Source organism: Hibiscus syriacus, unplaced genomic scaffold, assembly GCF_006381635.1.
Source record: "Hibiscus syriacus cultivar Baekdansim isolate YM2019G1 unplaced genomic scaffold, ASM638163v2 tig00110670_pilon, whole genome shotgun sequence".
In the NCBI taxonomy this organism is placed as follows: domain Eukaryota; kingdom Viridiplantae; phylum Streptophyta; class Magnoliopsida; order Malvales; family Malvaceae; genus Hibiscus; species Hibiscus syriacus.
In genome coordinates this window covers 472,786-498,859 of record NW_024062818.1, presented here as the reverse complement: position 1 = coordinate 498,859, position 26,074 = coordinate 472,786, and the positions used below count along the sequence as shown (strand labels likewise).

General features: G+C 35.5%; 1 protein-coding gene, 2 long non-coding RNA genes and 1 pseudogene across 4 annotated transcripts; 2 read left to right on the top strand and 2 right to left on the bottom strand.

Annotated features, from left to right (window-relative positions):
* The first annotated feature begins 1,093 nt into the window (after positions 1 to 1,093).
* LOC120137463 lies at positions 1,094 to 11,038 on the top strand. Of its 2 annotated transcripts, none has more exons than XM_039153199.1 (2): positions 1,094 to 3,858; positions 3,940 to 4,656. In XM_039153199.1, exons 1-2 carry the CDS (start codon positions 3,255 to 3,257, stop codon positions 4,212 to 4,214), a joined length of 879 nt encoding a protein of 292 aa, XP_039009130.1. In that variant the 5' UTR covers positions 1,094 to 3,254; the 3' UTR covers positions 4,215 to 4,656. The 2 variants fall into 2 exon arrangements, with proteins under 2 accessions (XP_039009130.1, XP_039009131.1); XM_039153200.1 differs by lacking the exon at positions 3,940 to 4,656 and adding an exon at positions 10,455 to 11,038 and having other exon boundaries at positions 1,096 to 3,803.
* On the bottom strand, positions 2,337 to 8,409 carry LOC120137465. Its single transcript, XR_005517433.1, has 2 exons — positions 8,350 to 8,409; positions 2,337 to 2,473 (listed from the first exon to the last, which is right to left on the bottom strand). It is a non-coding gene; the product is annotated as an uncharacterized LOC120137465 (long non-coding RNA).
* Positions 6,001 to 7,768, top strand: LOC120137464. The gene is made up of 3 exons (XR_005517432.1): positions 6,001 to 6,106; positions 6,703 to 6,772; positions 7,496 to 7,768. It is a non-coding gene; the product is annotated as an uncharacterized LOC120137464 (long non-coding RNA).
* Positions 11,039 to 17,442: 6,404 nt separating the features above from the next.
* LOC120137456 lies at positions 17,443 to 23,908 on the bottom strand (annotated as a pseudogene).
* Positions 23,909 to 26,074: the final 2,166 nt, after the last annotated feature.

The window sequence follows — 26,074 nt, the reverse complement described above, 5'->3', positions numbered from 1 at the left end:
TTTGAGAATATTTTTATAAACGAGTTTTTCTAACGTAAAGGTATTATTTTGTCAACCTCTTGGTTTAAGTCAATAATCACATTTCAAACGTGAATTTTTAGATAAAATGAGTTGTTCAAGAATACTTTTACGTTCAAACGGAATTTTAGGTAAAAATACTCTCATAAGTTTTCTCAAACGATCCTCTTATCTGGATGAAAAAAAAATGTATTGATAGATTATGGTTGTACTCTAAAGTCGAAGGGTGTTGACTGTTTTATAATTTTGATATTATATCAGATAAAATATTATTAAATCAATTTGATGACATATCAGTAAATCGATAGAATAAAATTATAAAAGCAGTAATACAAAATTCATCTTCATATTTACTTGTTACATCAAGTTCACATTTTCCCCCAAGCTTTAAGTTTTACGGATATGGGTTAGGCTTGCAAAACTTAAAGACCCAAACTTGCTTTGAAATTGGTTTAATGGTGAGATTGTAGGCTCAATTTGAAAGAAGCCCATTTATCTACCGATATTGAATAATGTTATGCTCTCATTGACTATTCTACGACGGCCTCGAAGAAAATGTAGAAGAAAGAAACGGAAGTTGGTTTGGTCGGTGGTTTGATTTTCAGCATCTTTTTTATTTACTTACCCCCCCCCCCAAACAATCACACTGTACAGCTCTTGGAAATCCATTCTCTTTGAAAATAAGGAGTACCCATGTCGTCTCTTGAATATATTTCCTCTGGTAAGATGCTTTATTTCGTTGTTTTGTTCGTCTTTTAGGAGAACATGAAGGTGCAGGTAAGATCTTCGATCGTTTATTTTTCTTAGGATGTTGGATGCCTATTTAGCCGTGAATTTGAAATTCCTAAAGAATTCATGGATTTGATAAATTCATGCTTTATATACTTTCCAAATGCATTTCATTCTTACAATTTTTGTAGGAAATGAAATCCAAATCCAAATTTTCAAATTCATATTCCAAACATAGCAGTAGCAATTTAGCATCCCTCATAAATGAATTATCTTCTAAATTTGCTTTCCTTTTTTTTACTTTATTGTTCATTTAGTTTAACTGTTGGTTCCTGGCAACCCCTTCCCTTTGTTGTGCATTTGCTTCACTGTTTTGCCCTATTCTTATAACAAATTCAGATTACTTGTTGTTGATGGTTACATGGGATACAATGCTGGACAGTTACTTGGCCTCCTAGTACTAGAGACAGTAGAAAAAAAGCTAATATATATGATATCAACGTTCAATAAGATAGATCATAGAGTTATAGTTATTGAAGGCTTGTGAATATTTAACAGAGTAGCGGTTAGGGTGTGATGGTGAATGAATCAATGTTTGGTGCTTTACAGTTAGGGTTCCTCGTCTTCAGACTTGTGTAGCTAGCTTTTTTGGAGAAACAACATCCTTTTAACCAGATGTTGCATCAATATATGGTGATTTACACAAAAATAAATAAAATGTAGCTTAACTGTTGTAACTTTCTGTTTATGTTTCAAAGAAGTATACTTATTACTTATGCATGCGCCAGTGTAGATTATAATAACTCTATTACAATAAATCTCCGTTAGAAATACATAGTTTATCCTTTGAGTAAAACACTCTCTACAGTTTCAATTTATTTGTCATGGGATTTGTGGATGCATCTATAAGTGGTTATTGCACAAAAATGAGGAATCTTTGTTTTGCTGATATTTATTTCCGGGCATTTCTGTGTTGCTAGCAGCAATTCGTGAAAGTGATGGGTTAATCTTGATACAAGGACATCTTCTGCTGGCTGTCTGGTATGGATGCAGGAGGATTCTTGTTAGTTTCGATGGAATACCTAGAACGACCAGGAAAATTCAAGGAACTCAATGAACCTTCTCTTGATGAATGAGCTCTATAGTTGTCAAATTCTTTATTGGTGTAGAAGTGTCTTTTAGTATTTGCATGTTTCTCTGCATCTTCTCTACCCGAATGGAAATTCATGGCAGAACTTGAGAAAGAAAAACCAACTCACTACTTTATGTTTATTCCTTGTTTAGGGACTGACTGGTGCTAGTTAAAATATTGCTAGAAGAGTTTATTCTTGGGATGTTCTCCATTCCTACTTTAGGATTTTCCTAAAATACTGTGTTAAGAAGGATAGTGCGATTCTTCACCTTTTTGCAGAAGGACCTTCAAAAGAATTGCAACAGGAAATTTTATAAGAATCTCAATTTGTCAATTTGTATTTGAGGAGTTGGTTGTTGTGTATTCTTCACTTCTCTATATGGAATAGAATTGAGTACTACGTGTTAAGTGATTTTTGTGTTTCTCACAGGCTTCTCATGGATGCATTGTTTGTTTCTCTTGATGGCTCTCAATACAGGAGTCATTGCGATATTTGAGAAATGATGATGATTACGATGTTAATAATAATAGCTTAACCCTATGCAATACTTAATTTTATGATTCAGTTAGGTGTTTGTGACATTTCTTTATTCTCTGCAAAATTCACACTCACTTTTTACACTTAAATTGAGCGTCCAATCACTTGTCTAAGTTTTTTCAATTCTGGAGTGGATAATGCTGAAGCCGTTGGGTATGGTTAGATTGTAAATATGTAGTTAACGTGACCTATATTATCATAGCTCTTTGGTTTCCTCTAATTTAGTAATGCTAGATACATCAGATACCTTAAATGGACAATGGCTTTTTGTTTCTAGGTCTTTTTAAATATCAAGTAAAGAATAATGAGACACTGAACCTATATCCGTTGAACACGAGCACGAATTGGACACAGATATGAAAGACGGGGCCACGTAGATATAACATTGAGAGCGTTAGTGTTTTACTTGATTTTCCAAAGTTACCCCTTAACTGACTCTCGATATTAGGTGCCTAATTGTTTCTTGACTAGTGGTAGTCGGTGTCCTTTCTACGTGGTGCTGACATTTGTTTAGAAAGATTTTGATTCTCTGTATTACCATTTATGGCTATACATTAAAATGTGTGTTATTGTAGACAAGGCAGACTTTAATTTTTTTTTTAATGAGAATCTCGCCTATGGTAACTTTATTTTCCATTCATGCTCTCTATGGTTTAACTTTCCCAAATGGCTTTTTCGTCATTGTTCAATTTTTGTTAACCACTATGATTTCTTTCTTGGCCTTGAAGGCCTATAAAACGAGACCGTCGTCCTCATTGCAAGGTCTACATTAGTTTTCTAGTCTCTCTCTCTCTCTCTTGAAAGTAGCTGAGTTTTCTGTCTTTGTCAGGCTCTACCATGAATTTTTGTTCAGGTAGTGAAGATGCGGAGAATCATGTAAGTAGTAAAACATGCTTCTATTGCTATAAAGAGTTCGACAACTATAGATCTCTGGGTTTCCATCTTAGGATTCATCAGGATAACCCGTCTTTGAGGGGCTCAAATTTTCCCAGTCGTCCAACTGATTCTGTTGACATATATAGGAACCCTCATGTTTCCCTACCGAACAGCCTACAGAACTCGGCTGGTGCGAACAACCCGATTCCAATCGCTCAAGCTCCACCTCAATTCGACTACAGTTCAATGCTCCGCTTGAATGAAGCAGGCCAGGTTGGCAGGAATAGAACCACTGGTGGTAATTACAGAGTCCTTCAAACCCAGAATGCTGTAGCTTCATCCAGTAACAGTTCGGCTTTGAGAGCATTTGTTCCTGCTGATGCCAGTGCAGCCAGTTCTTCTGCTGTATATGCCCCATTTGGCAGTTTTGTAACCACTGGCCTTGCTTCAGATTCTTGGTCATTTATTGGCTCGAATGGAATTTATCAGTTTGATACTGATGAATTTCAGATTAGCCAGGATGGTCTGTCACCCACATCTCGAGATGCCTTGGAGATAAGTCAAGGTTATAGTCTTTGTAAGCTTCCAAATCTCACATTTCCTGTAACAATCCTGACTTCGGTTGCTTTTTTGTACCTTTCGCCAGGTCTTTCTCCATTCTCAGGCACGGAATATGTTGGCCAATCTGAGAGAAGCTTGTCGAGTGGTGAAGGAAGCGAGAGTTCCTCTGTATTTGGCAACCTAGTGAACGCTGAAGAATACCCAAGAATTTCCCCCGATGTTGATGTGGAACTGGAGGATCTGCTGCCAGGAGAGGCTCCTATCGTCAATTTTTTTGAACCGACATCTGCTTCAGAAACTGGTGTTGGCGCTGAAGAGGAAGAAGGGGCCGCTGATTTGGATCTGTCGCTGCATCTTTAGAGTCACGTTGCCTTCACCACCCCAGACAAAGTGTGCTTCTGAAACTCGCCTTGATGCTTTAATTTTTAATGTTGCTGTGCACTGATCTACAAAGTGAATGTTCAGTTTGTTTTAAACCAATGTTATGAGAAGTCACTTATTATGAACTCTCTTGTGGACTGCGGTGTTTGTCAACATAATTTGGAGTTTGAAAACTGGGAACTGTCTTCCTGTGGCTGGTTTTACAGAATCATATATACGTAAGTTAGGGGAAGTTGAAGGATTGTTTTGGACTTGGCTCTGAAAGTAGATGCAGGGAAACAATGCTTGGGTTTATTAGGCATTGCCACCTTCAGTTTTTCTCTACTGTATGTTATTGTTTGGAGAATGCTTCTTTTACATTGTGATCAGGCCATGGCAATGGGACATATTAGGCTCTGCTGTCATCAAAATTTTCTTTGCATATGGGTTTAGGGGTTGATAACGGTTCGGTTCATATTACTATTGTTGAAAAAATGTGTTTTTCTTGAACCCGGATCGAAATTGATAAATGTTTTCTTATTTTAATACAAGTTTCAAAACTAACATATATTGTATCACAACAAATTATAGACAAGAAAATCATTTGAAAGAAAGGAGAGAAATGTAGAGAAACTATCGTTTATAAGATTAGATAAACAAAGGGTAAAATACAAGTTTAGTACCAAAACTATCAGTTTTAATCCATTTTAGAACTTAAACTTCTAACTTTTACAAATCATATATAATGTTTAGTTTTTTTTTATTATTTTAGTGTCTTGTCGTTAAAACTTAATAGATGGACTCGCTGACCATCGCGTCTATAATCGTCGATCGTCGCATTTATTGGCCGATGAAGCCCAAACTTTTCAACCGACACCTTTTTTGCCCCCCTGAACATGATTTTGGCCCCTGTTTCACCAAAAATGTCTCATTCTCTCCAAATTGACGATTGACTCTTCGAATTCTTCATCCTTTGATCTCTGACTCCAATCGTCCAATGGGACAAAACTAGACTACGTCGGTCGACTTGTCATTCTCTCGTGGTCCGTCGTTCGAATTGGTCTTCCGTCCACCGGAGTTATGCCCTGTCAGTTCGTCGGTTAAGTTTTTAATGATGATGTATTAAAATGAAACAAAAACTAATCGTTAGGTATGGTTTTGAAAAAAAAAATTAAGTATTAAAATGAACTAAAACTGATAGTTTATATACTAAATGTGTAGTTTACCGTAAATAAAATTATCCAATGACAATTATCCACTTTATCACATTCCCCTAGAAGCGTCCAAAATTTACGTTACTCGCATTGAAAATGCCTCCTAAGACTAAGATCTTACTTAAATACCCGAATTCGAGAGTATCACTCTACTTAAATCATGTGTTTGTCATGTATGAGTTTCAATCTAATTAAATTATGTGTAATTATATAATAAAATTTTGTTTAATTTTTCAGAAATCACTAAGTTTAGTATCAATTAAACATCATTTTACTTTTAAATATTATATATATAAATAATTGTATTTCTAATGTATTTTTTAAATGTACATATTTGATGACATGTGATGTGTTAAGATCAAGTAGAAAAAGAAAGGTAATATTTCCCCAGGCTTTAAGTTTTATGGATATGGGTTGGGCATGCAAAACTTATAGACCCAAACTTGCTTTGAAATTGTGGTAATGGTGGGATTGTAGTCTTAGTTTGACAGAAGCCCATTTATCTACTAATATTTAAGAAATAAAAAGTAAATTGTTTGGCTCGGTCTTTTGATTTTCAACAGCTTTTTTATTACTCCCTCCCCCATCGATCACTCATCAGCGCTGTACGGCTCTGGGCAGTTCGTTTCCTTTGAAAATAAGGAATACCCATGACGTCACTTGAAGAAATTTCCTCTGGTAAGAAGTTTTGTTGTTTTGTTCATCTTTTTGGGGGAACATGAAGGTGCATGGAAAATTTCCGATCACTGATTTTCTTATGTTCTTTTATTTATTTTAGTTATTATTACATATTGTTTCTATTAATGGGAATTGCGAGTTAATGATCTGTAGATGGGAATTTATCAATTTAGCAAGACGAACTTCTAGAATTCTAATTAGTCCTCATGATAAGCTTTTGTTCAATGGGGAACCATCTATGTAGTGAAGTTATGCTGAAAAAATTGCCTACAATTTGCTAATTAGATAGTGTAATTTGTATTCGACTTATCTTATTATGGAGGCCCTATGTCTGTAACTAAAGGGTGAAAGCAACAAGCTATGATTTGTTGAGTTGTTGAAGATAAGTGCTGAATTTCTTAAAGATAATTATGTCTGGTAATAACTAATAAGCTAGAAAACATATATGAATTATGATACACGGTTTGTTCCTTCCTATAGAATGCAAGTTTCGAGTTCTACTATTCTTTTCTTTTTTTGGATAATTCTAGCTACTTCCTTTTCCGAAATTCTAATTCTATCTTTATCATTGTGATAAGTAATTTTAATAATTGCAGGTACTTGCTATGGTCAATTGTGGGTTCTTCTTTTAATGGGACTTCTAATGCGGAGGCCACCCTTATTATGGTAAATAAGTTACAATTGACACTAGAGCAATTAACTTTACTCTTAAATGGATATCTTAAAATTCTACTTTGCCTATTTTGCTTATCGTTTATCTATTTTAACATTTGGTTCCTTCCAACCCCTTCATTTTGTCATGCATTTGCTTCATTGCTTTTCCCTTTTGTTACAAAAGATTCAGCTTACGTGTTCTTCCTGGTTACATGGGATGCAATGCTGGACAGTTACATGGTCCTCTAGGATATGATATCCACATTCAATAAGATAGACCATAGAATTATAGTTATTGAAGAGTGTTCAATATTTAACAGAGTAGTGATTAGGATGTGGGGGTGAATGAATCAATGTTTGGTGCTTTACAGTTAAGATCCTTCAGGCTTGTGCCTATAATTTCTTTTTTTGGAGAAACAACATCCTTTTAACCAGATGTTGCATCAGCTTATGGTGGTTTGCACAAAAACAAATAAAATGTAGCTTAGTTGTAATAACTTCTGTTTTTGTCTTAAAGTAGTTTACTTATTATTAATGCAAGCACCAGTGTAGATTATATATCTCTAGTACAATAAATATCCATTAGAAATACATAGTTTCTCCTTGGAGTAAAACATTCTCTACACTTAAATTTATCTGTCACGGGATTTATAAAGTATTTAAGTGGTTATTGCACAAAAACGAGGAAGTTTTTATTTGTTGATATTTATTTTTGGGCATTTGTGTTGCTAGCAGCCATTTGTGAAAGATATGCTGATATTGGTACAATGAGATCTTCTTTCAGTTGTTTGGTAGGATACAAGAGGGTTCTAATTGATGTTGATGGAATTACTAGGACGACTAGGGAAATTCAAGTCCCTTAATGACCCATTCACCAGATGAATCCTAAGGTGCCCCACATAGAGCTCAATTGTTGTCGAATTCTTTGTTGCAATAGAAGCATGTTTTAGTATTTACATGTTTCTTTGCATCTTCTCTAGCCGAATGAAAATTCATGGTAGAACTTGAGAAAGAAACACGAAACTCGCTACTGCTTTATTTTTATTCCTTGTTTAGATTTGATTGATTTGTGTTAATTAAAATATTGTTATAAGAGTTTATACATGGGAAGTTCTCCATTCCTACTCTTGGATTTTCGTAAAATACATGTTAAGAAGGATAGTCCTATTCTTCACTTTTTTCAGAACTAGGAACTTCACAAGAATTGGGAAAGAAAATTTATAAGAATCTCAATTTGGCAGTTTGTACTTGAGGAGTTGATTATTGTGCATTCTTTACTTCTCTCTCTTGAATGGGATCGAATACTATGGGGTTTTCCTAAAAGAACATGTTAAGTGGTTTTTTTATTTCTCATGGGCTTCTCGTGGATGCATTTGGTATGGACCGCAAATTTAAAATCCTTCAAGTCTTGTGTGCTATTTCATTCTTTGTTTCTTTCATGAATGGCTCTCAATTCAATAGTCATTGCGACACTTGAGAATTGATGATTATTATGATGGTAATAATAATATCTTAACCCTATGCAGTACTTAATTTTATGATTCAGTTAGGTATTTGTGACATTTCTTTATTCTCTGCAAAATTCACACTCACTTTTTACACTTAAATTGAGCGTCAAATCACTAGTCTAATTTTTTTTTAATTCTAGAATCTATAGTGGATAATGCTGAAGCTGTTGGGTATGGTTAGATCATCAATATTTTTTAATTCTAGAATATATAGTGGATAATGCTGAAGCTGTTGGATAATGCTGAATCTATAGCGGTTAATGTGACCTATATAAGGGTGCTTATCGAGCAAGTCGATCGCGAGTTGGGTAGTGCTCGACTCGAGCTCAATAAAAAATTTTGTTGCTTGTTAAGCTCGTTAAAATTTTGCTCGACTCGTGCTCGTTAAAAAAAAACTTGTTGCTCAACTCGTTGCTTGTTAAGCTCGTTACTCATTGCTTGCCTTGTTGCTCGTTAAGTTCACTAAAATTTTACCTTATTTTCTTAACTATAGGTAAAATCTACTAATACAATATATAGCTTAATATAAACACAAATTAATAAATTTAACCGAAAAATATCAAAAGAGTGTATGAAGTAATTTCAAAGTCTAAATTCAACGTAACAATCCACAAATACATTAAAATAATAAATAGTTTGATTTTTGGGTATAGTAAAATATTAATTAATAATTTAGTATTTTGTTGTTGTTTATTAAAAAATTAATAGATTCGTAATTTCTCATCTTTTTTATTATCTATTAGTAAATTAGTAATTTTTTTGAATGAAATATTTTTTAAGATAACTACCAAAAATATAAAAAAAATTAATGAGCTGCTCTTGAACTTATCGAGTCGAGTTGAACTTCGCTCGACTCGACTCATTAAGGTCTCGAACCAAACTTGAGTTCAAGTCAAGTTTTTACCAAGCTTTGACCAAGTCGAGTTCGAGCTGCTCATGAGCCACTCAACTCATTAAGCACCCCTAGAACTATATTATCCTAGCTCTTTGGTTTCCTCTAATTTAGTAATGCTGGATACATCAGATACCTTAAATGGTCAATTGCTTTTTTTACTAGGTCTTTCTAAATATCAAGAAAAGAAAAATGAAAAATTGAACGTATATATGTTGAACACGAGCATGAATTGGACAATGATATGAAAGTCGGGGCCACAGAGATATAACATTGAGAGTGTTAGTGCTTTACCTGATGTTCCAGAGGTACCCCTTAACTGACTCTCGATATTAGGTGCCTAATTGTTTCTTGACCTTGCGGTAGTCGATGTCTTTTCCATGTGTTGTCTTGACATTTGTTTAGCAAGATTTTGATTCTCTGGTTTGCCATTTATGATTATACCCTAAATGTGTGTTATTGTGGACAAGGCGGACTTTATTTTTTTAGCGAGGATCTCGCCTATGGCAACTTTATTTTCCATTCATGCTCTCCATTGCTTAACTTTCTCAAATGGCTTTTTTGTCGTTGTCGTTTACATCAATTGGAGTTAACCACTTTGACTTCTTTCATTGCCTTAAAGGCCTATAAAATGGTAGGAACTATCGTCCTCACTGCAAGGGTTACAATAGTTTTCTAGTGTCTCTCTTAGTTTTGTGTTTCTTTCTTAGACTCTATCATGAATTTCCTTTTGGGCAGAGAAGATGCAGATGGTAAAAAATGTTTCTATTGCAACAAAGTATTTGAAACCATCGAGCTCTAGTTGGCCACCTTAGGATTCATCAGGAGAAATGGATCATCGGTGGACTTGAAGTTTCCTGGCCAACCTAGTAATTCCATCAATGTAAATAGAAACTATCTTGTTCCCCCACCTAACAGCCAGCAGAACTTGGCTGGCGTGAACAACCCTACTTCAAACGCTCGAGCTCTGCTTACAATTGATTTCAGTACATTGTTCCACTTGAATGAAGCAAACCAGGCTGGCAGGAACAGATCCACTGGCGGTAATCCCGGAGTTCCTCGAACTCAGATTTTCACGTCTCCTTGTGTTTTATCTTTACCTTGCAACAATTTGACTCTGAGAGCATTTGTTCCTGCTGGTGTCAGTGCAGCTATGTCTTCTGCTGTATTTGTTCCATCTGGTAGTGTTGTAACCACTGGCCTTCCTACAGTTTCTTCATCATATTTGGTACCAAATGGCATTTTTCAGTTTACTACCGGTGAATTCCAGATTAGCCAGGATGGTCTGCTACCAACCTCTCGAGATGCCTTGAAGAGAACTCAAGGTTATACTCTTGGTAAGCTTCTAAATCCCACCTTGGCTATAACAAATCCTGATCTTGGTCGCTTGTTTGTAACTTTTGCCAGGTCGTCCTCCATTCTCCAGTGCAGGAAAAGGTGGTCAATCAGATAGAAGCTTGTCAACTGGCCAAAGAAGCAAGAGGTCCAGCATAGCTGGCATCACTTTGAATGCCAACGAAAAAACAAGAATTTCCCCCGATGTTCAAGTGGAGCTGGACAATTTTCAGCTTAGAGAGCTTCCTTTTCTCGACAATTTTGTTGAATCAACATCTGCTGCAAAAGCTGATGTCGGTACTGAAGAGGAAGAATGTCCAGCTAATTTAGATCTGTCTCTGCAGCTCTAGTTGAGTTATGTGGTTCACTCTATGATATATAGATCAATAAGGGAATGGCCTCTGTTACCTTCCATCCCTGGAAAAGCGTGCTTTGGAAACTTGTGATGGTGATTCAAGTTTTAATGTTGCTATACATGGTTGATATATCTACAAAGTGCACGATCAGTTGTTCACTTTGTTTTTAACTTATGTTATATGAAGTTACTTGATGCATGTATCACGTGTTAGTGAGAGAAGCTCTAGCTTCTCTCTAACCTAGGTGTTTTTCAAATTTCAAATATCCACGACCCAGGCGTTGTTGAAATTTTTTCTCCCCTCCGACATCTACCCGTTATCCGCCGCCATCGTCCGCCACCCGCCGCAACCATTAGACACCGCGCCGGCCGTCACGTCAGGTGGCTGTTGACCATCAAAACTTCCAGGTTTGTTCATCTCGATGCCACCATCCCGGATCTAGGCATCGTTACGTCACGGTGAGCCTTCAACTCAGTGGATCTTGGACGAGGCCCTTCGACTATCAGCTGTTGGTGACGCAAATTTGTCTCCGACGAAGATCTTTACGCCTTGTTTTTCCGATTCACGCCAGCGTCTCTTCGCCAATACTTCTCCTTTCCACTGGGCTTGCCGTATTCTCGCAAACAAAACAATTTTTTCCTACTTTCAAGATCCGTGGCCTTTTTTTGTGTTTTAGTTTTTGACCGGATATCTACGGAGTTCATCTGTCTTCAGGTTCAAGATTTACCTGTTCATCACCTTCACCCTTCTTTTTTCGCCGGCAGTCACAGCCTCCATCGCAGGGCGCAACCAGGATAGTTACGTCAAGTCTCTGGGTTGTTTAACTTCAACAGTTATTCTTCATGCCGGGTGCTGGAATTATCCCTTCTGTCCAGCAGAGATCGAAGGGCCAAACTCCTTCATCCTTTGCAGGCGTTATTTCTCCGCCATCTCTCTGCCATCTCTCCCTTCTCATTATGTTGAGGTTCGTACTATCTTCATTATAGGTATGCCTGGAGATGTCAAAGAGAGAGAACTGCAGAATCTTCTGAGATGGCTTCCAGGTTTTGAAGATTCTCATTTGGGCTATAAGGGAGAAAAGCCTAAGGGTTTCGCTCTCTTCTCAAATGCAGAATTTGCAGTTGCTGCCAAAGATGCTCTTCAGAAAATGGTTTTTGATTCTAAGTTGAAGTCCATTTTGCACATTGAGATGGCAAAGAAGAATCTTGTTGTTAAAAGAGATATGATTTCTAATTCTGATGCTCTTGTTCCTCCAGTACTGCCATTACCAAATCCAGATTCTCTAGCATCTCCAAGTATTTACGTGCTTGTTAAAACTGGGTGTTGCGACGAAAAGTCTGCAGTTAATGGTGTCCACGACGAAACCAGGGAATTTACCACAAAGGAGTGCAATGGTGATAAGCATGGATGTTACACGTTATTTGTTGAAAATTTACCAGAGAATATCCATTGGAAGAGGTTTGGATCGTTATTTTGTTCACATGGTCGGGTTCTTGATGTTTTTATTCCAAATAAAAGAAATGCAAAAGGAGTTCGCTTTGGTTTCATTCGCTTCACTACAATCGAAGAAGCAAGGAGAGCGACCTCAAAAATGAATGGCTCTTATATCGGCGACAGCAAAATTGGTGTTTCTTTAGCTAAATTCAAACCTCGATACTCCTATTGGAAAATGTCTTCCAAAGGTGTTCTCCACAAGTCCGAGATGGAAGATGATTCGAGGAAGAATCATTATAAAGTTGAAGGTGTTATTGATGAAGAAAACTTCAGGTGTTGAGTAATTGTCTAGTGGGGTGGTGTAAAAACTTCATCAAAATCAGTCATCTCGCTAGACAAATGCATGCGAAGGGCCTTACTGGCTTCTCCTTAATGAGAGCTGCTAGAAATGCGGTATTATTGATTTTCGAAGACTCTGCTTCATTGAGAAGTGTGAAGAACGTTAAATCAAAGACTCTCGCAGAGTGGTTCTCCATAGTGGAAGCTTGGTCAGAGAGTTTGGTATTGGAGTGTCGCCGAGTATGGTTAGTATGCGAGGGTGTTCCAGTTCATGCATGGAATTGGGATACCTTCAAGAACATTGTTGATAGTTGGGGTCAATTACTAGCAATCGATGAAAGCTGTCAGTTACCATCATCCTTTGATCGGACAAAAATTCAAGTCCTCGCAAACGCTGGTGCGAGAATTGATGCGACTTTGGAATTGAAAGTTGGTGACAACTACTTCAAGATCATGGTGCATGAGATAGAGTCTTCATTCAAGCCAAGCTCTTGGGCTCCTGAAGAAGACGAATCTCATTAGATATAGTCTTTCTATTTGTGGTTTGATTTAGTTTATATGGTTGCAGGTGTTGCTTTTCTTTTGTATTATGTTATGTTGCGTTGTTTAAATCCTATTGTTGGAGGTGTAACTAGTAACAAGGTGATTCGACTGTGACTTTGGTTGAGGTTATATGAGGTTAAGGTGGTTGTTGTAATGGCGTATATCACCATAGGAGGATATTACGTGTAACCTTTTGTATTGGGTATTATTAATAAACTTTGAGGTACTCTTTTCTTCCTTCCAATGTTCGTTAACATACTTCTTAGTATGTGAACGAATACGAAGGAGTTTTTAATGAGACCTCCAACTTCTATAAAAAAAATATGAAGTTACTTGATATGAAATATCTTGTGGACTGTGGTGTTTGATTAATCTTTTCCCTTGCTTGACATAATTTCGATTTGAGAAGTCGTAAGTGTGTTCTTATATTTGGTTTTAATAGAATCATTAGAAACTGGAAATTTCGTGGTTTGTTTTGGACTTTGGTTTTGAAAGTGGATGCAGGGAAGCAATGCTTAGGTTAACCTTCAATATTTGGAATTGTCACCTGCATTTCCCCCCCCCCCCCCTTTCCGATTGGCTCTATTTTAACTTTTCTCGAGTATGGTCATTAGAGACGCTGAAGTGTGATCAAGCCAAGCCATGGAACATGTTAGATTGAGATGCTGAAGTGTTTATTTTGATTTAAATCTTTGTTGTGTATGAGTCCCTTCTAAAGTTACTCTTAAGTTATGTTCATTAGTGCTTTTGTAATGATTTGAATGCATATTCATTGTGATAGTACTTATAGCCTTTTACATAAAGGGATACATCAGAGCTATTTATACAAAACTTTGATCTAATGTGTGAGTAATATATATATTTTGATGTTGTATGATTACATGAAATTTTATTTTGATATGATTCAATTTTTTAAGTCGTTATCAATTCAGTATCATTTTACGTTTATGTATTTATATGTAGATAAATTGTATTTATCTAACATATAAAATTTGATATATTTATTTCTTAAAATATATATACTTAGTTAGGTCAACATTAGATCAATTGTGTTTCAGGTTGGATCAAGTTAGATCGATTTCCGATTCAGGTCCATCTTTTGTTCTTCGATTTAATTCCGGAGAAGTGGAGTATGAGTTAAATCAAGTTAAAAAAAAGGATAAATATTGGATTTCTAACGACTTTGAGCAGGGAAAAAAAACAATAGTATTGTCTTTGATGGTAGAGATAAATATTGAGCTTGACTTGCAGTGAAGGTCTTTGTATTTTATTTTTAATTTTTGACGTAAAAGTTGAAATGAGTCCTTATCTTTTGTTGAAGAGAATGAGAAAACCTTGTGTTTTCTTCTTTAAATTCAACGTGGAAGGCACGCTATTAACTGCACAATATCACTTCATTTAGAGAGAATTGTGCTCTGCTTATTTCTCATTAAATAATTAATCAAATTCAACCGTTTATATTCCCATGTTTATGAACATTTTGATTAACTTCTTGATTTTTGTAGAGTTAAAAGAACTTGATTAAAGTATGTAAATTAATTTTGGCTTAACGGTATTTGAGACTCTTAATTTTTTTTAAAAAAATCAATGTGACCCTCGAATTATTTTTGTATTCAATGTAGTCCATATGCCATACTATCAAACCATCATTGACCATCACGTCAGCATTGTGAACTGTCATGTCATCATCGTAATAGTCTACAATAGAAACCATTAGTCAAAGGATCACATCGAGGGCATAAATAGTTCAAGAGTCACATTAGTTTTTTTGAAAAAAGTTTGAGGAACTCAAATACCATTAAGCCATTATTTTTTCCGATTTTTGTGAAGTAGATGGATGGAATTCGAAATTAGAACCAAAAATTGATTTACTCAAAAGCTTGTGGAAATGTGGAATCCTAAAGAGAAGCAACGAAAGAGTTAAAGAAAAGCCCAAGAAAAATCCCTCAAACAAGCCCAGAGAAACTCCGATCAAGATGTGATGGACCGAAGACTCTAAAATAGTAAGAGAAGTAAGGATTTCAAAAGAATTTTTATTTTGAGAGAGAAGAAAGGAGCTGATCATCGTGTAGATAGAGAGAAATTGTAATCAATGGCAGCAGTAACAGCAGCAGTTATAGCGATAGCGGGAGTTATATTAGGGTGGATAGCAATCGAGATCGCTTGCAAGCCTTGCCTTGAGAAAGGCCGTGAAGCCATCGACCGATCCCTTAACCCCGCTTACGATCCCGACGAGGATATCCGAGCTCCTCTCAACACTAACCCTGATCCCCACTCTCACCCCGCTATTTCTTCAACCCAGGCCCTTAAATGATCGCTCCAAACTTGATGGGTAAGTCGTTATAGACAAATTTGTGTCGGTTGTTTTTATTTTCTTGCTCTTCGTCCAAGGTGATTTCGCCATGGTTATGTTTCAACTTCGAATGAATGATTTATTATGGCACTGTTAAAGTTTTCATTTTTTTTTTCATTATGGTTTTGGTTAATGTTATCCATGGTTTTGATCTAATTTATTTAAACATAACTGAACTCCAAAATTCTACTCATCTGAGTTTTTATTTTTATATATGATTTAAATAGCGATAGCATGTTGCTTCACGTTTATAGTAGGTTTATCCTAAAATATAATAATTATAGTTATAATTTTAAAGTGTCATTATTATTCAAAGAAATAAGATTATTAGCATAGAAAAAACTCTAAAAAATTAAAATAGATAAAAATAAATTATCTATTATGATTCATTTATGAAGATAACATATTATAACTTACTAAAATGAACTTGTAATAAAATATCTAAATCAGAAGATCAACAAAGTCTCAAAAAGTGACTAAATTACAACACGTATAAAAATTGGAGACCAAATTAAAATACATAAAAGTCTTAATCAGGGGATTAAACTGAAATTGAAACAAATTTATAAGCTTGAATCGAAAAGATAAAATTTTCATTTGACAGGGGAAAATTTATAAATGGAAAAAGCTCATTGATACCCATGTGTCGTATTCATGAACCTCCACCTCTAAAAACGACGTCGCACATGTGATTGTTTATAACTCAAAAATTAGATTTTGAAACCCGCATTTCATTTCTTCATTTTACTCAAAGCAAAGGAAAATTTTAGAACTCCCTCGGCCGTGTAGTCCATCGGTCATGGACACCGAGGACAGCCAACCACGGTGGTTGAGGATGGACCAAGAGTCTCAGAAGACTCGTCTCGTTCCCCTCAAACTCGAATCTAAAACCCTTTTTTCCTAAATCCAAACAACAAGCCCTAGATCTAAGAAACTACCTTTCGGTAATTTGGATTCCGTTGACCCTCAAGCTTTCCAGCTACCCGCGATGAAGATGAGTTCTCCTATCTTTCTTTTTTCGATTTTCTGTTGTATTCGACTGATTTGGTGTAACTGAAAATAACGAGAATTGCGGGTCATTATCACCGCGATCGATCGTTACCCATTTAGTTGTGGCCGCTATTGGTGTGATTTTGTGTTCACACCGCTATTTCGAACAATATCAATTTCGTACGGCGACGCTACCGTGAAATAGCGACCTTTATAGCACTTTCGTTCCACTATTTGAAACCCTAATAACTATTAATATTTAATCTATGGATAAATTAGTTTAAATAAAATATCATACCATTCTATTATGAAAGTTGACATTTTTAATCCATTTTTATTAATATCATAATTTAAATCATTAATTTAAAAAACCCAACACTTCATCTTCTTAAACCAATTAATAATCAATCTCTCGCAGTTATATATCAAAGTTTGTATTTTTTTAAAAAAATAGATTTCAAATTAACTTACTTCAAATAAAGAGATTTTTTGGGACAATTTTTCTGTATCAAGAGTATAAGCACGAAACAAATTTCATTTTATACTTGCCGCGTTTTGGTATATAGATGAATAATAATAACAGTCCGTGACGAAGATGTTATGAGGGTGGAACATCACGTTCTAGAGAAGCCAGAATATTAATATCATTTTGAAAAGTAAAATTCAAATTTAAAAAACATTTATTATTAGACATACTCTGCGACAAGTAATCTTAGAATAATCTTTTGATTGTCTCAATAGGCAAGACAAAATGGGTCAGAAGAAGCCTATCCGACCACCTCACTCTATTATCGTCTCCAATTAATAAAATCCATTCAACGATCTAAAACTTTTTACTTTTAGATGAAAATATAATTATAGGATGAATCTATATAGGTGACTGAGATTAAACATGACCCTGATTAAAGGGACACGCAAGCAACCCGCAAATAGAAGAAAAATGCAGCTTATTTCAACCCAAGTGTAAATTTCATAGCAAGAAAGTATAGCAGAGGCTAAATATGCTTTACAATTACAATGTCGATTGCAAAAAAAAAAAAAAACTACAAGTTACTGTACACGGCTCTGACATGGGATTTCAGCTCCGGTCTCTTGGAGAAGACCAGTTGTAAGAAAAGAAAAAAAATGGTAAATTATGCCAAGTAATTGTATATTTGAGGGTTGTTCTTGTCACGCTCCAGGTACTCCCTGTCGATGAGAGACTCGATTCTTTTCTTCAAATCAGCCGGTTTCATCGGAAACTTGAGCTGTTCAATGAAAGAAACTTGTTTCAGAAATGGTTATGCCCAAATGCAACTTCAAAGCATGGTATCCTTTTAGACACCTGTTTGTGTTTGTCAGATGATATTCCGAATATGCATACCTGTTGAAAGAGTTCAGTTATCAAAAGAGTGTGACTCAACACTTTCCTCGTCTTCATTATCCGAACAATAGCAGCATCGACCTGTGATAAATCGAGTGATAATTCGTATATTAGACTGTTCCTTGTGTTGTTTTATATTTTTGGACAGCTAAAAAGGAAGAGAATGTGAGAATGAAGCAAACCCCAACCTGATATTGACGGTCTTGAAATACTCTCTCGGTGGTGCTTGTGTTCTCCTCCACTGTCTCTTTCATCTGGATCGCATTTACCTGCGTTAGGAAAAGAAAAGTCGGCTCGATGTTTTATCATGCAAGTGGCAATCACTGAAGTCGTATTCATTATGAAACCTTTCTATGGGAATTTAGGGGAATAACATAGCGAGCACGCCAGTAATTTAGTTTATCTTACAAAAATTACTTTGCCACCATAGCTTGAAATTGCAAATAGATTTACCTTTATACGATAGAGAGGACCAGTAAATCCTTCGTTGAAAATGAAAGAATCATCATCTTCGACGTCTCTTCCTTTTGGAAACTGAAGCACGCGAGGTCAAACATAGAATGAATGTCACCTACTTTGCCGGCACAAAAATGAAAGCAAATGGTAAGTGCAATTATTGTGGTCATACCTTTTGCAGGACTCTTACTTTCCCGCATGCGAGGGATTGCAAGGTCCTCCTTAATTCCTTGTCCTCTATGCCAGTTGAGTCCTTAATGTCTTGAAAGCTAAGCTTTTGGGCATCGTTGAACAACATCAGGACTACAGTCTAGAGGTTTAAACGGCCACAAACCAGAAAAATGTCGAGAACTTGTCAGCTTGTCAAGAAAATATGATGAGAGGAGAAAAATGGCTCATGAGACACCAAGAGACAAACCTGAAATAAGGACACTGCCAGCTCCTTTTTGCCTCTGGGAAAATCTGCTTTCAACACACAATGACCCAATGAATTTTGCCACATTAGTCGCCTCCCACTGTACTTACTCAAATAGAACTCCTTAAAGATGTCCTATTAGACCAAGTAGAAGAGAATAGTAAGTTTAGATAAAAGCTTCCTCGTGTCTATAACAGTAAACATTCAATCACAAATCCTGAAGCAAACCTGATAGACATTCAATTCATGAGGAAGCCTAACATCCATAGGCGGATATGTTGGCCAGTACCTGCCCAGCTCAAAAACCAAAAGAGAATCAAATACCTTGAAAATAAACTAATTGCTTAAGTAGCTATAGTTCAACTCAATTAATGGTTAAAGTATGATTTACCCAGCTGTTAAGACATGGACACTCATCTCAATTCCAGATGGAAGTTTTGTCCTGGCTTGGGATGACTGCTTGAATGATTCATTTATCTCCTTTGATAGTTCAATATCCTGGTTTAAAATTGCAAAAATCCACATATGATACAATTAATTTTTACATTGCAATTTCTCATAGGACATATAAAACATGCATGATGCATATATGCATACAGCAAGGACAGTATTCTCGGCAAGTGTAAGCTCTTTTCCATAAACCGCATAAAGCAAGATTGACCATGAACAGGAGGTGGTTTAATTACAAACACAACCTCCTAGGTGTAATCCAGGTGCCCAACCACTGAAGTACAAAAAAATTAGGAGTAAATTTTGTGTTGTGAACATATTCTAGACATAAGTATCTAGTCAAATAGAAATATATTCCAGTACCGCAAAAAACTCATATTTTTTAGATTGTTTTATTTTATGTTAACCAATACACAAGCAGGTAATCCAAGAATCAAAGATAATTTGCATTGTTGAATCCTTTTTTCTTCTCATCTGACATGATTCTATTCCTTTAACATTTATTTGTATGATCTATCCTCAGGCATGAAAAAATTATTATATGATCATTAGTTCAATACATACTGCTTGCAGGAATTACACATAATTAATCCAACTCATGTCATGAGCAACAACGCTCCTGGTATCATCCGCCAACAGGTAACATATTGTTAGTGCTTATAAAAGCTATGAAATGCCCATGTTTTACGAAACCCTAAAGGCTGCAGTTTTACCAGATTCATGATTAGAAATTCCAATGGCAACATATATAGAACGCATTTCTTTTACAAACTTATACAAAAAAGATATAGAGGTAAACCTTGAACATCCCTTCAAGTTTGTTTGTAAACTGGCTGCCACACTCCGTCTTCAGCTGCAGTGTCGTAATAACATAAAAATTAATAATTTAATACAATCTTTAGAAGCATGTATCATTTGAAGCGAAGAACTAGATACTGACCTTAGAAATCATGGATTTCTCAGCGTCAATAGAAGCACTCTTTCCTAAAAGCAACCTTTTAGCAAGATCCTTCTTATAGAATGCTTCAAAAACATCTTTGCCCTTAATTATCAACAAAAACTTTATTCACGTCTCTAGCATTAACTTTTAGGGAAAGAAAAGAGAGAATTGCAGAAAAAGAACTGTTGTTTGAAGGGAAAATAAATCTAATATTTTTTATTGGAAAACTCTACCTGGATGAACCTGAATAAAACCAAAACTTTATCAAGTGTACCCTCCAATTCCTCTTCAGAAATACCCTTATTACCCGCACGTAGCTTTTCATCCAGAAACTTTGCAATCAGCTCAGCAGGCCGGTTCTATTAAACACAACAGAGTTCAACCACCAGTCAAGTTTAAAATATGATGATCTAAATTACAATTCACTGAGGTAAAGGAAAGGAAGAATGCAGTTTAAAATTAAAATTATCTCCCCACCATACGAAAGCCAAACATGCTAACCTGACGGAGGTTAATTAGATGCTCAAATGAATCCTTAATGGTGTTGCAAAAGGCCTCGTTCTTGGAAAAGCTTTCTTCCAATACAGAGTCAAGTGAAGCCTTGAATTCTAACAAGTTAGAGACCATGTCCTTATCTTTCTCTTCATCCATGACAATGGCCTGACCAGTTCTCCGAATATACGAGCTTAGGGCCTGCCTGAGTGATTCAAGAGCATTGACCCTTGAAAACAGTGAGTACATCCTCTGAAGGTCCTCTATACGATGTCCATCCATCAGTGTCATAAATCCCTGAAGAAATCAGAGAAACTATAACTGTTAGAAAGAAGCAAATCCAAGCAGGTCTCCAAAGAATAAAGGAAAACTAAAAATTCATATTCACACCTTATCAAGAATGGCTGGTATATGACGTTCAAGGAGTTTCCTTTCTGCTGTTGCAATAAGTGGCTTTCTTGTAATAGCATCCAGGTAGAGTAAGCATCTTTCATTTTCTTCATGTAACCTTATCTGCAAGAGTACACAAAATGTTACTAATACAAACCTACACAAAATTCATAGAGGGATAAACATGCATATTCCCTATATATGGAACTACATGATAAATTAAACATTCCTGTTATAAGGATAACGCATGTACAATTCAAAATACAGAGTATCAGTCACTGCTAAAAGAGAACGTGAAATATGAAGAGGCACCTCTACGTGCTTCAAGTAATCTGGGACATCTGATTGCTGCATGTATTTCATTCCTTCAGCTGCATAAAACTCGGATGTGCACTCCAGGAATGGTTTCTCAAAGCTTTCCGAGTAAATGCCTAAAGCAGTAAACATCTTCAAAAGATGGTTAAGTAGTGTCCTGTCAACTGCTTCACCCAACCTGCATGATCAAAAATACACAGTGAATTCCAATATACAAATTTAATTAACACTTGAAAGATGGTAATTGACGACTAATATTATTCGGGAAAATTAGGAGGCTGAATTTACAAGGAAGGAAACTATAGTCTATAAGTAACACGGAAAATGCAAGATAATTACAAGAAAGAAAGCAACAAAATAGTATGTTCCCCAACCATTTCTAGGATTCATTTTTCCCCCTGAAAATGATGGAAACGTAGATAATTAAAATGAGCCAGAAAGAAGTAGTTTAAGTTATCCTAATCAGCCTTTCAAGAAAGTTATTTCCACAATAGAAAATATGCAATTACCTTGTTCAGTTTTCATTGAAAGAACAAAATTATGATTATTTGACATGACAAATACTAGAAATGTTGCAGATTTACTTTTTCAGTTTTCACCTCTCCACTTATACTTGCACAGAAATTTCATGGCGACATCAGCTTGGTGTGAAGGAATCTAATACAAGTTATAAGCCATAGCATTCTTTTATCTCAATTATACTGTTCATCCGATTTTTATGCAAATAGTAAAACCAATACAACAACAGGCAACACGAATGCTTTTTCAATTTGATATAGATTTTTATCCACGGCATCACAAGAGGGATAGTTCATCCAAAAGTGTTGCAAAACTCAATGATACCCATTACAATATTCATCTAAAACTATCATGCGTCTTTTGCATATGTTATTACTTTGGAACACACATAAAGAGACTAGAATAAAATAATTGCATATTTCAAACTGAGTTTCTTAGAATTACCTCTCATTCTCAATCATTCTTAAAAGACCAGTGACAGTCTTGTGTTCAACTTCAGGAGCCAGAGAAAGATGTTTACAGAAGAGTTGAAGGCCCATGTCCCACAATGAACGTACATTTGGGTTTTGTTTAACATATGTTCTGTCCAGGAACAAGGCTATACCACGGATCATCAACATTTGATCACAAAGATCTTGCCAGCATTTCTCAACAAGTGATAAGAAAACCACCAGGTCTGGGCTTTGCCCACCAAAGATCTTAATGCTGTAGATATATGTTCTTCACACTCTTTTTCAATTCGTTGATAAAGGCTTCCTCCCATCTTGTGCAGGCAAAGATTGTTGACAGCCTGAAAGCAGAATACCCAATTATCAAGGTGCAATATCACTCACTGCAAATGACTATCATGATCAAAATATATAGTTAGAATGAGAGAGATGCGAGACTTGCCTGATAGAGCTTCTCCAAGTCACAAGGATCTGGTCGCTTCAGAAATATAGCATTAATGGCTGACTTCAGCTTTGCCCATGTTTCCTCCTCAAAATTCGTAGGCAACATCGGTTTTGCTACAAAGAACCAAAACAAGAAATTAAAGTTGTATTTCTAAGTATTTCATTGTTAGCAAATGCAATGCTCTTCTAATTTCTTGCAATTAGTTCATAAACAACATATAGTGTGATTTGCACAAAGAAACAAACCTACTTCAAACCTCATTACGATTCCTTGCAAGTAGACTTACTAATAAGTAATAACAATCACCTACTAACTAAAAGCCATATTTATTCGTTTGGAAAGATCAATTAACTGATTATACTTGTGCAAGCACGCTTCAAATATGATTATAAACAAACAGATTTCAATTTACACGACCTAAATGGCACAAGTCAATCTTCATTAATTAGTGTTAGCTCGGTATAACAGTAAAAGCAATAAACATAAATTTACCAGTACCAAGATCCTAAAATCGAACAAAACATAGAGTTTCTAAACCCCCAATTATTTCACTCCAAAAATGACCCAACCACCAAAGCCACTCAATTGTTAAGATCAAACTCTCGAATTAACTAAGAAAGGATAATTTTATTAGAACACCCAAAAAATAATTAGACGAAGAAATGAAACCAATTAAAAGGAAACCCAAACCCTTAACGAGCTTGATGACGAGCTTTTGGCGGGTTGAGGTGGGGTAGCCTTTTTGTGAGACAAATTATCGCCGGCGGGAGCGCGAGCATCGTCGGACTTGGAATCGTCGTCGATGGCCATAGACGAAGAGTCGAAAAAGACGCCGTTGTCGCCTTGGCCGTTGTTGTTGTGGTTGTGAAGGCCGTTCTTATTCAGGTCGAGAGAGCAAGCCATGGGTTGGAACTTGGCTTTCTGCATTGGAGGCTGAAACTGAGAAGAAGAAGCCGCGCTGGAGCTGAGAGAGCGTTTGGTTGGGGGGAGAGACATGAAAGTGATCAACAAAGCATTGTAACGAATTCCCAGCTTCTATTATTCATTGAATTTTACCTTTCTCTCTTCTTTCTTCTCCCTTTTGATTTCCTTTCTTTACAGTTCAGCAAGATATCGAGAAGGCAGCAGCAGCAGCAGATTAAAAAAAAAATGAATTGTGCGAGTGGATTGATTTCAGAGAGAAGAGAGAGAGCAACAAAATAGAAAAAAAAAATTACCCTTTGCTTTGAGGGAGCCTGCCTCGACCTCCATGGACTAATTGGGCCATTGTATTTGGAGTCTTTTATTTTTTACGAGGTATTTGGTTAAAGGATTGTGAGATTTTCATAAGATGTGATTTTATATTTTTATGTTTGGTTGATCGGGAATCTCATTTCTGGTAATATTTTATTATCAATAGTAGATTTTTTTGAGTATATTACCGGGAACTTCATTACCTCCATTTCCTTAGGTATTGTAACATTACCAGTATTTTGGATTAAAATGCCCTTAAATTTTTATTTTTTTTCAAAAATATCTTTCTTATGTCATTGAATAATAAAAATTCTACGAAGGTTAAATTACAAATTTATCCTTAAATTATTTTAGATTTGTAAAAAAAATCTATAATTAAAATTTTATATGAAATTCAGGGATTAAATTTTTTTTACCCTTTCATTAAACCTTTTTTATATTTTTAATTTTGTAAAAAATTATATAAATATTATGAATTTAATTTTTTAAAGAAAATGTATAAATATTTTTCAATTTGTAATATTATATAAATATATAATAAGGACAATTTGGTCAAATATACATTCCAATAATCTTTTATTTCTTTAACCAAACACGGTAATTTTACATTCCTACTAAACCAACCAAACACAAAATACAATATTCACAGTAATCCTATTCCATGGAAATCTTTAAAAATATATATATAGTTTTGAAAACATTTTTGAAAAACATATATATTTAAAAAACCCATATATTATATAATTTTTCAAAATGATTTCAAACTATAATATATATATATATATAGTTTTGAAAATTAGTTTTTAAAAATATATATTATATAGTTTTGAAAACATTTTTGAAAAACATATATATTATATAGTTTTGAAAATTAGTTTTTAAATATATATATTATATAGTTTTGAAAACACTTTTGAAAAACATATATATTATATAGTTTTGAAAATTAGTTTTTAAATATATATATTATATAGTTTTGAAAATTAGCTTTTAAATATATATATATATATATATTATATAGTTTTGAAAATTAGTTTTTAAAATATATATTATATGGTTTTGAAAATTATTTTTTAAAACATATATTGCATAGTTTTAAAAAATGTTTTTAATTTATTTATCTATTTATTTATTTATTTATTTCATTTATTTATTTATCTATTTTCTTTTTTTTTCCTTTTGGTTCAGGTCCAAAGGTAGGGTCCAAATGGTCCAAGGATGAGCCCAACTCGGGCATCCCATAGTTTAGATTGGGGTTTTAATAGTGTCACAGTAAGGGATTAGGGTTTATAAACCCTAAAACATCATTTATCCAGACAGATCTGGACCGTTGGATCTGACCCAATCTAATGGCCAGAAGCAATCTCAAGCATCATCGAGCCAACAACACAGTCAACACCCAGCGCACTTTCCGGACACACCAACGGGACTGAACCATCCCGAGGAGGCCGGCGTGAAACAAGGAATCACAACAGCCCGTAACAAGAACAACCCTGAATAATCCGGGATCGACCCCAAGATAGCCGGAAACAGTCCCCGTCGGGGCATTATAAATACGTACACAAAAAACCATCAACGGGGGAACCCCCGAGAGCACTGTCAGAATATCAAAAACCGACGGCAACCACAGTACCGCACACAGAACCAAACCAAAAAAACAATCGGCTAACAAAAACCAAAATACCAACATCAGTACACAGTAAACAGAACCAACAAACCCACAATCAACAAACATCAACCATCACCGAAAACAGAGTACCCACGAGAGAATCTACATAAGTACCATCAACGAGACCAAACAGAGAACCAAAGACACATCACAACAACACAAAAAAACAGTGAGCAAAACCAAAAAAACATCAACAACCCCACCGGAAGTCAGGCAGACATCGACGAAAAAGGTAAAAACCGAGACTTGCATGTTAGATCTACGATTGTTGAGGTCGATTTTGGAGGTTTGGTAGTTAGTTTTGGGTTCACGGTGTTGAAAAGGACGCGTGAGGGGCCTTTTTGTTTTTTCGGCCACCGCCAGTGGTGGTCGGCGGTAGCGTCTGACGGCGGCCGAGAATCTCCCGGGTAGGGAGAGACGAGAGAGAA

Bases quoted from the DNA above. Each gene is read 5' to 3' on its own strand.
- LOC120137463 (XM_039153199.1), top strand. From the start codon at position 3,255: ATGAATTTTTGTTCAGGTAGTGAAGATGCGGAGAATCATGTAAGTAGT. The intron at 3,859-3,939 runs GTTATAGTCTTT...ACCTTTCGCCAG, and splicing joins TGCCTTGGAGATAAGTCAAG to GTCTTTCTCCATTCTCAGGC.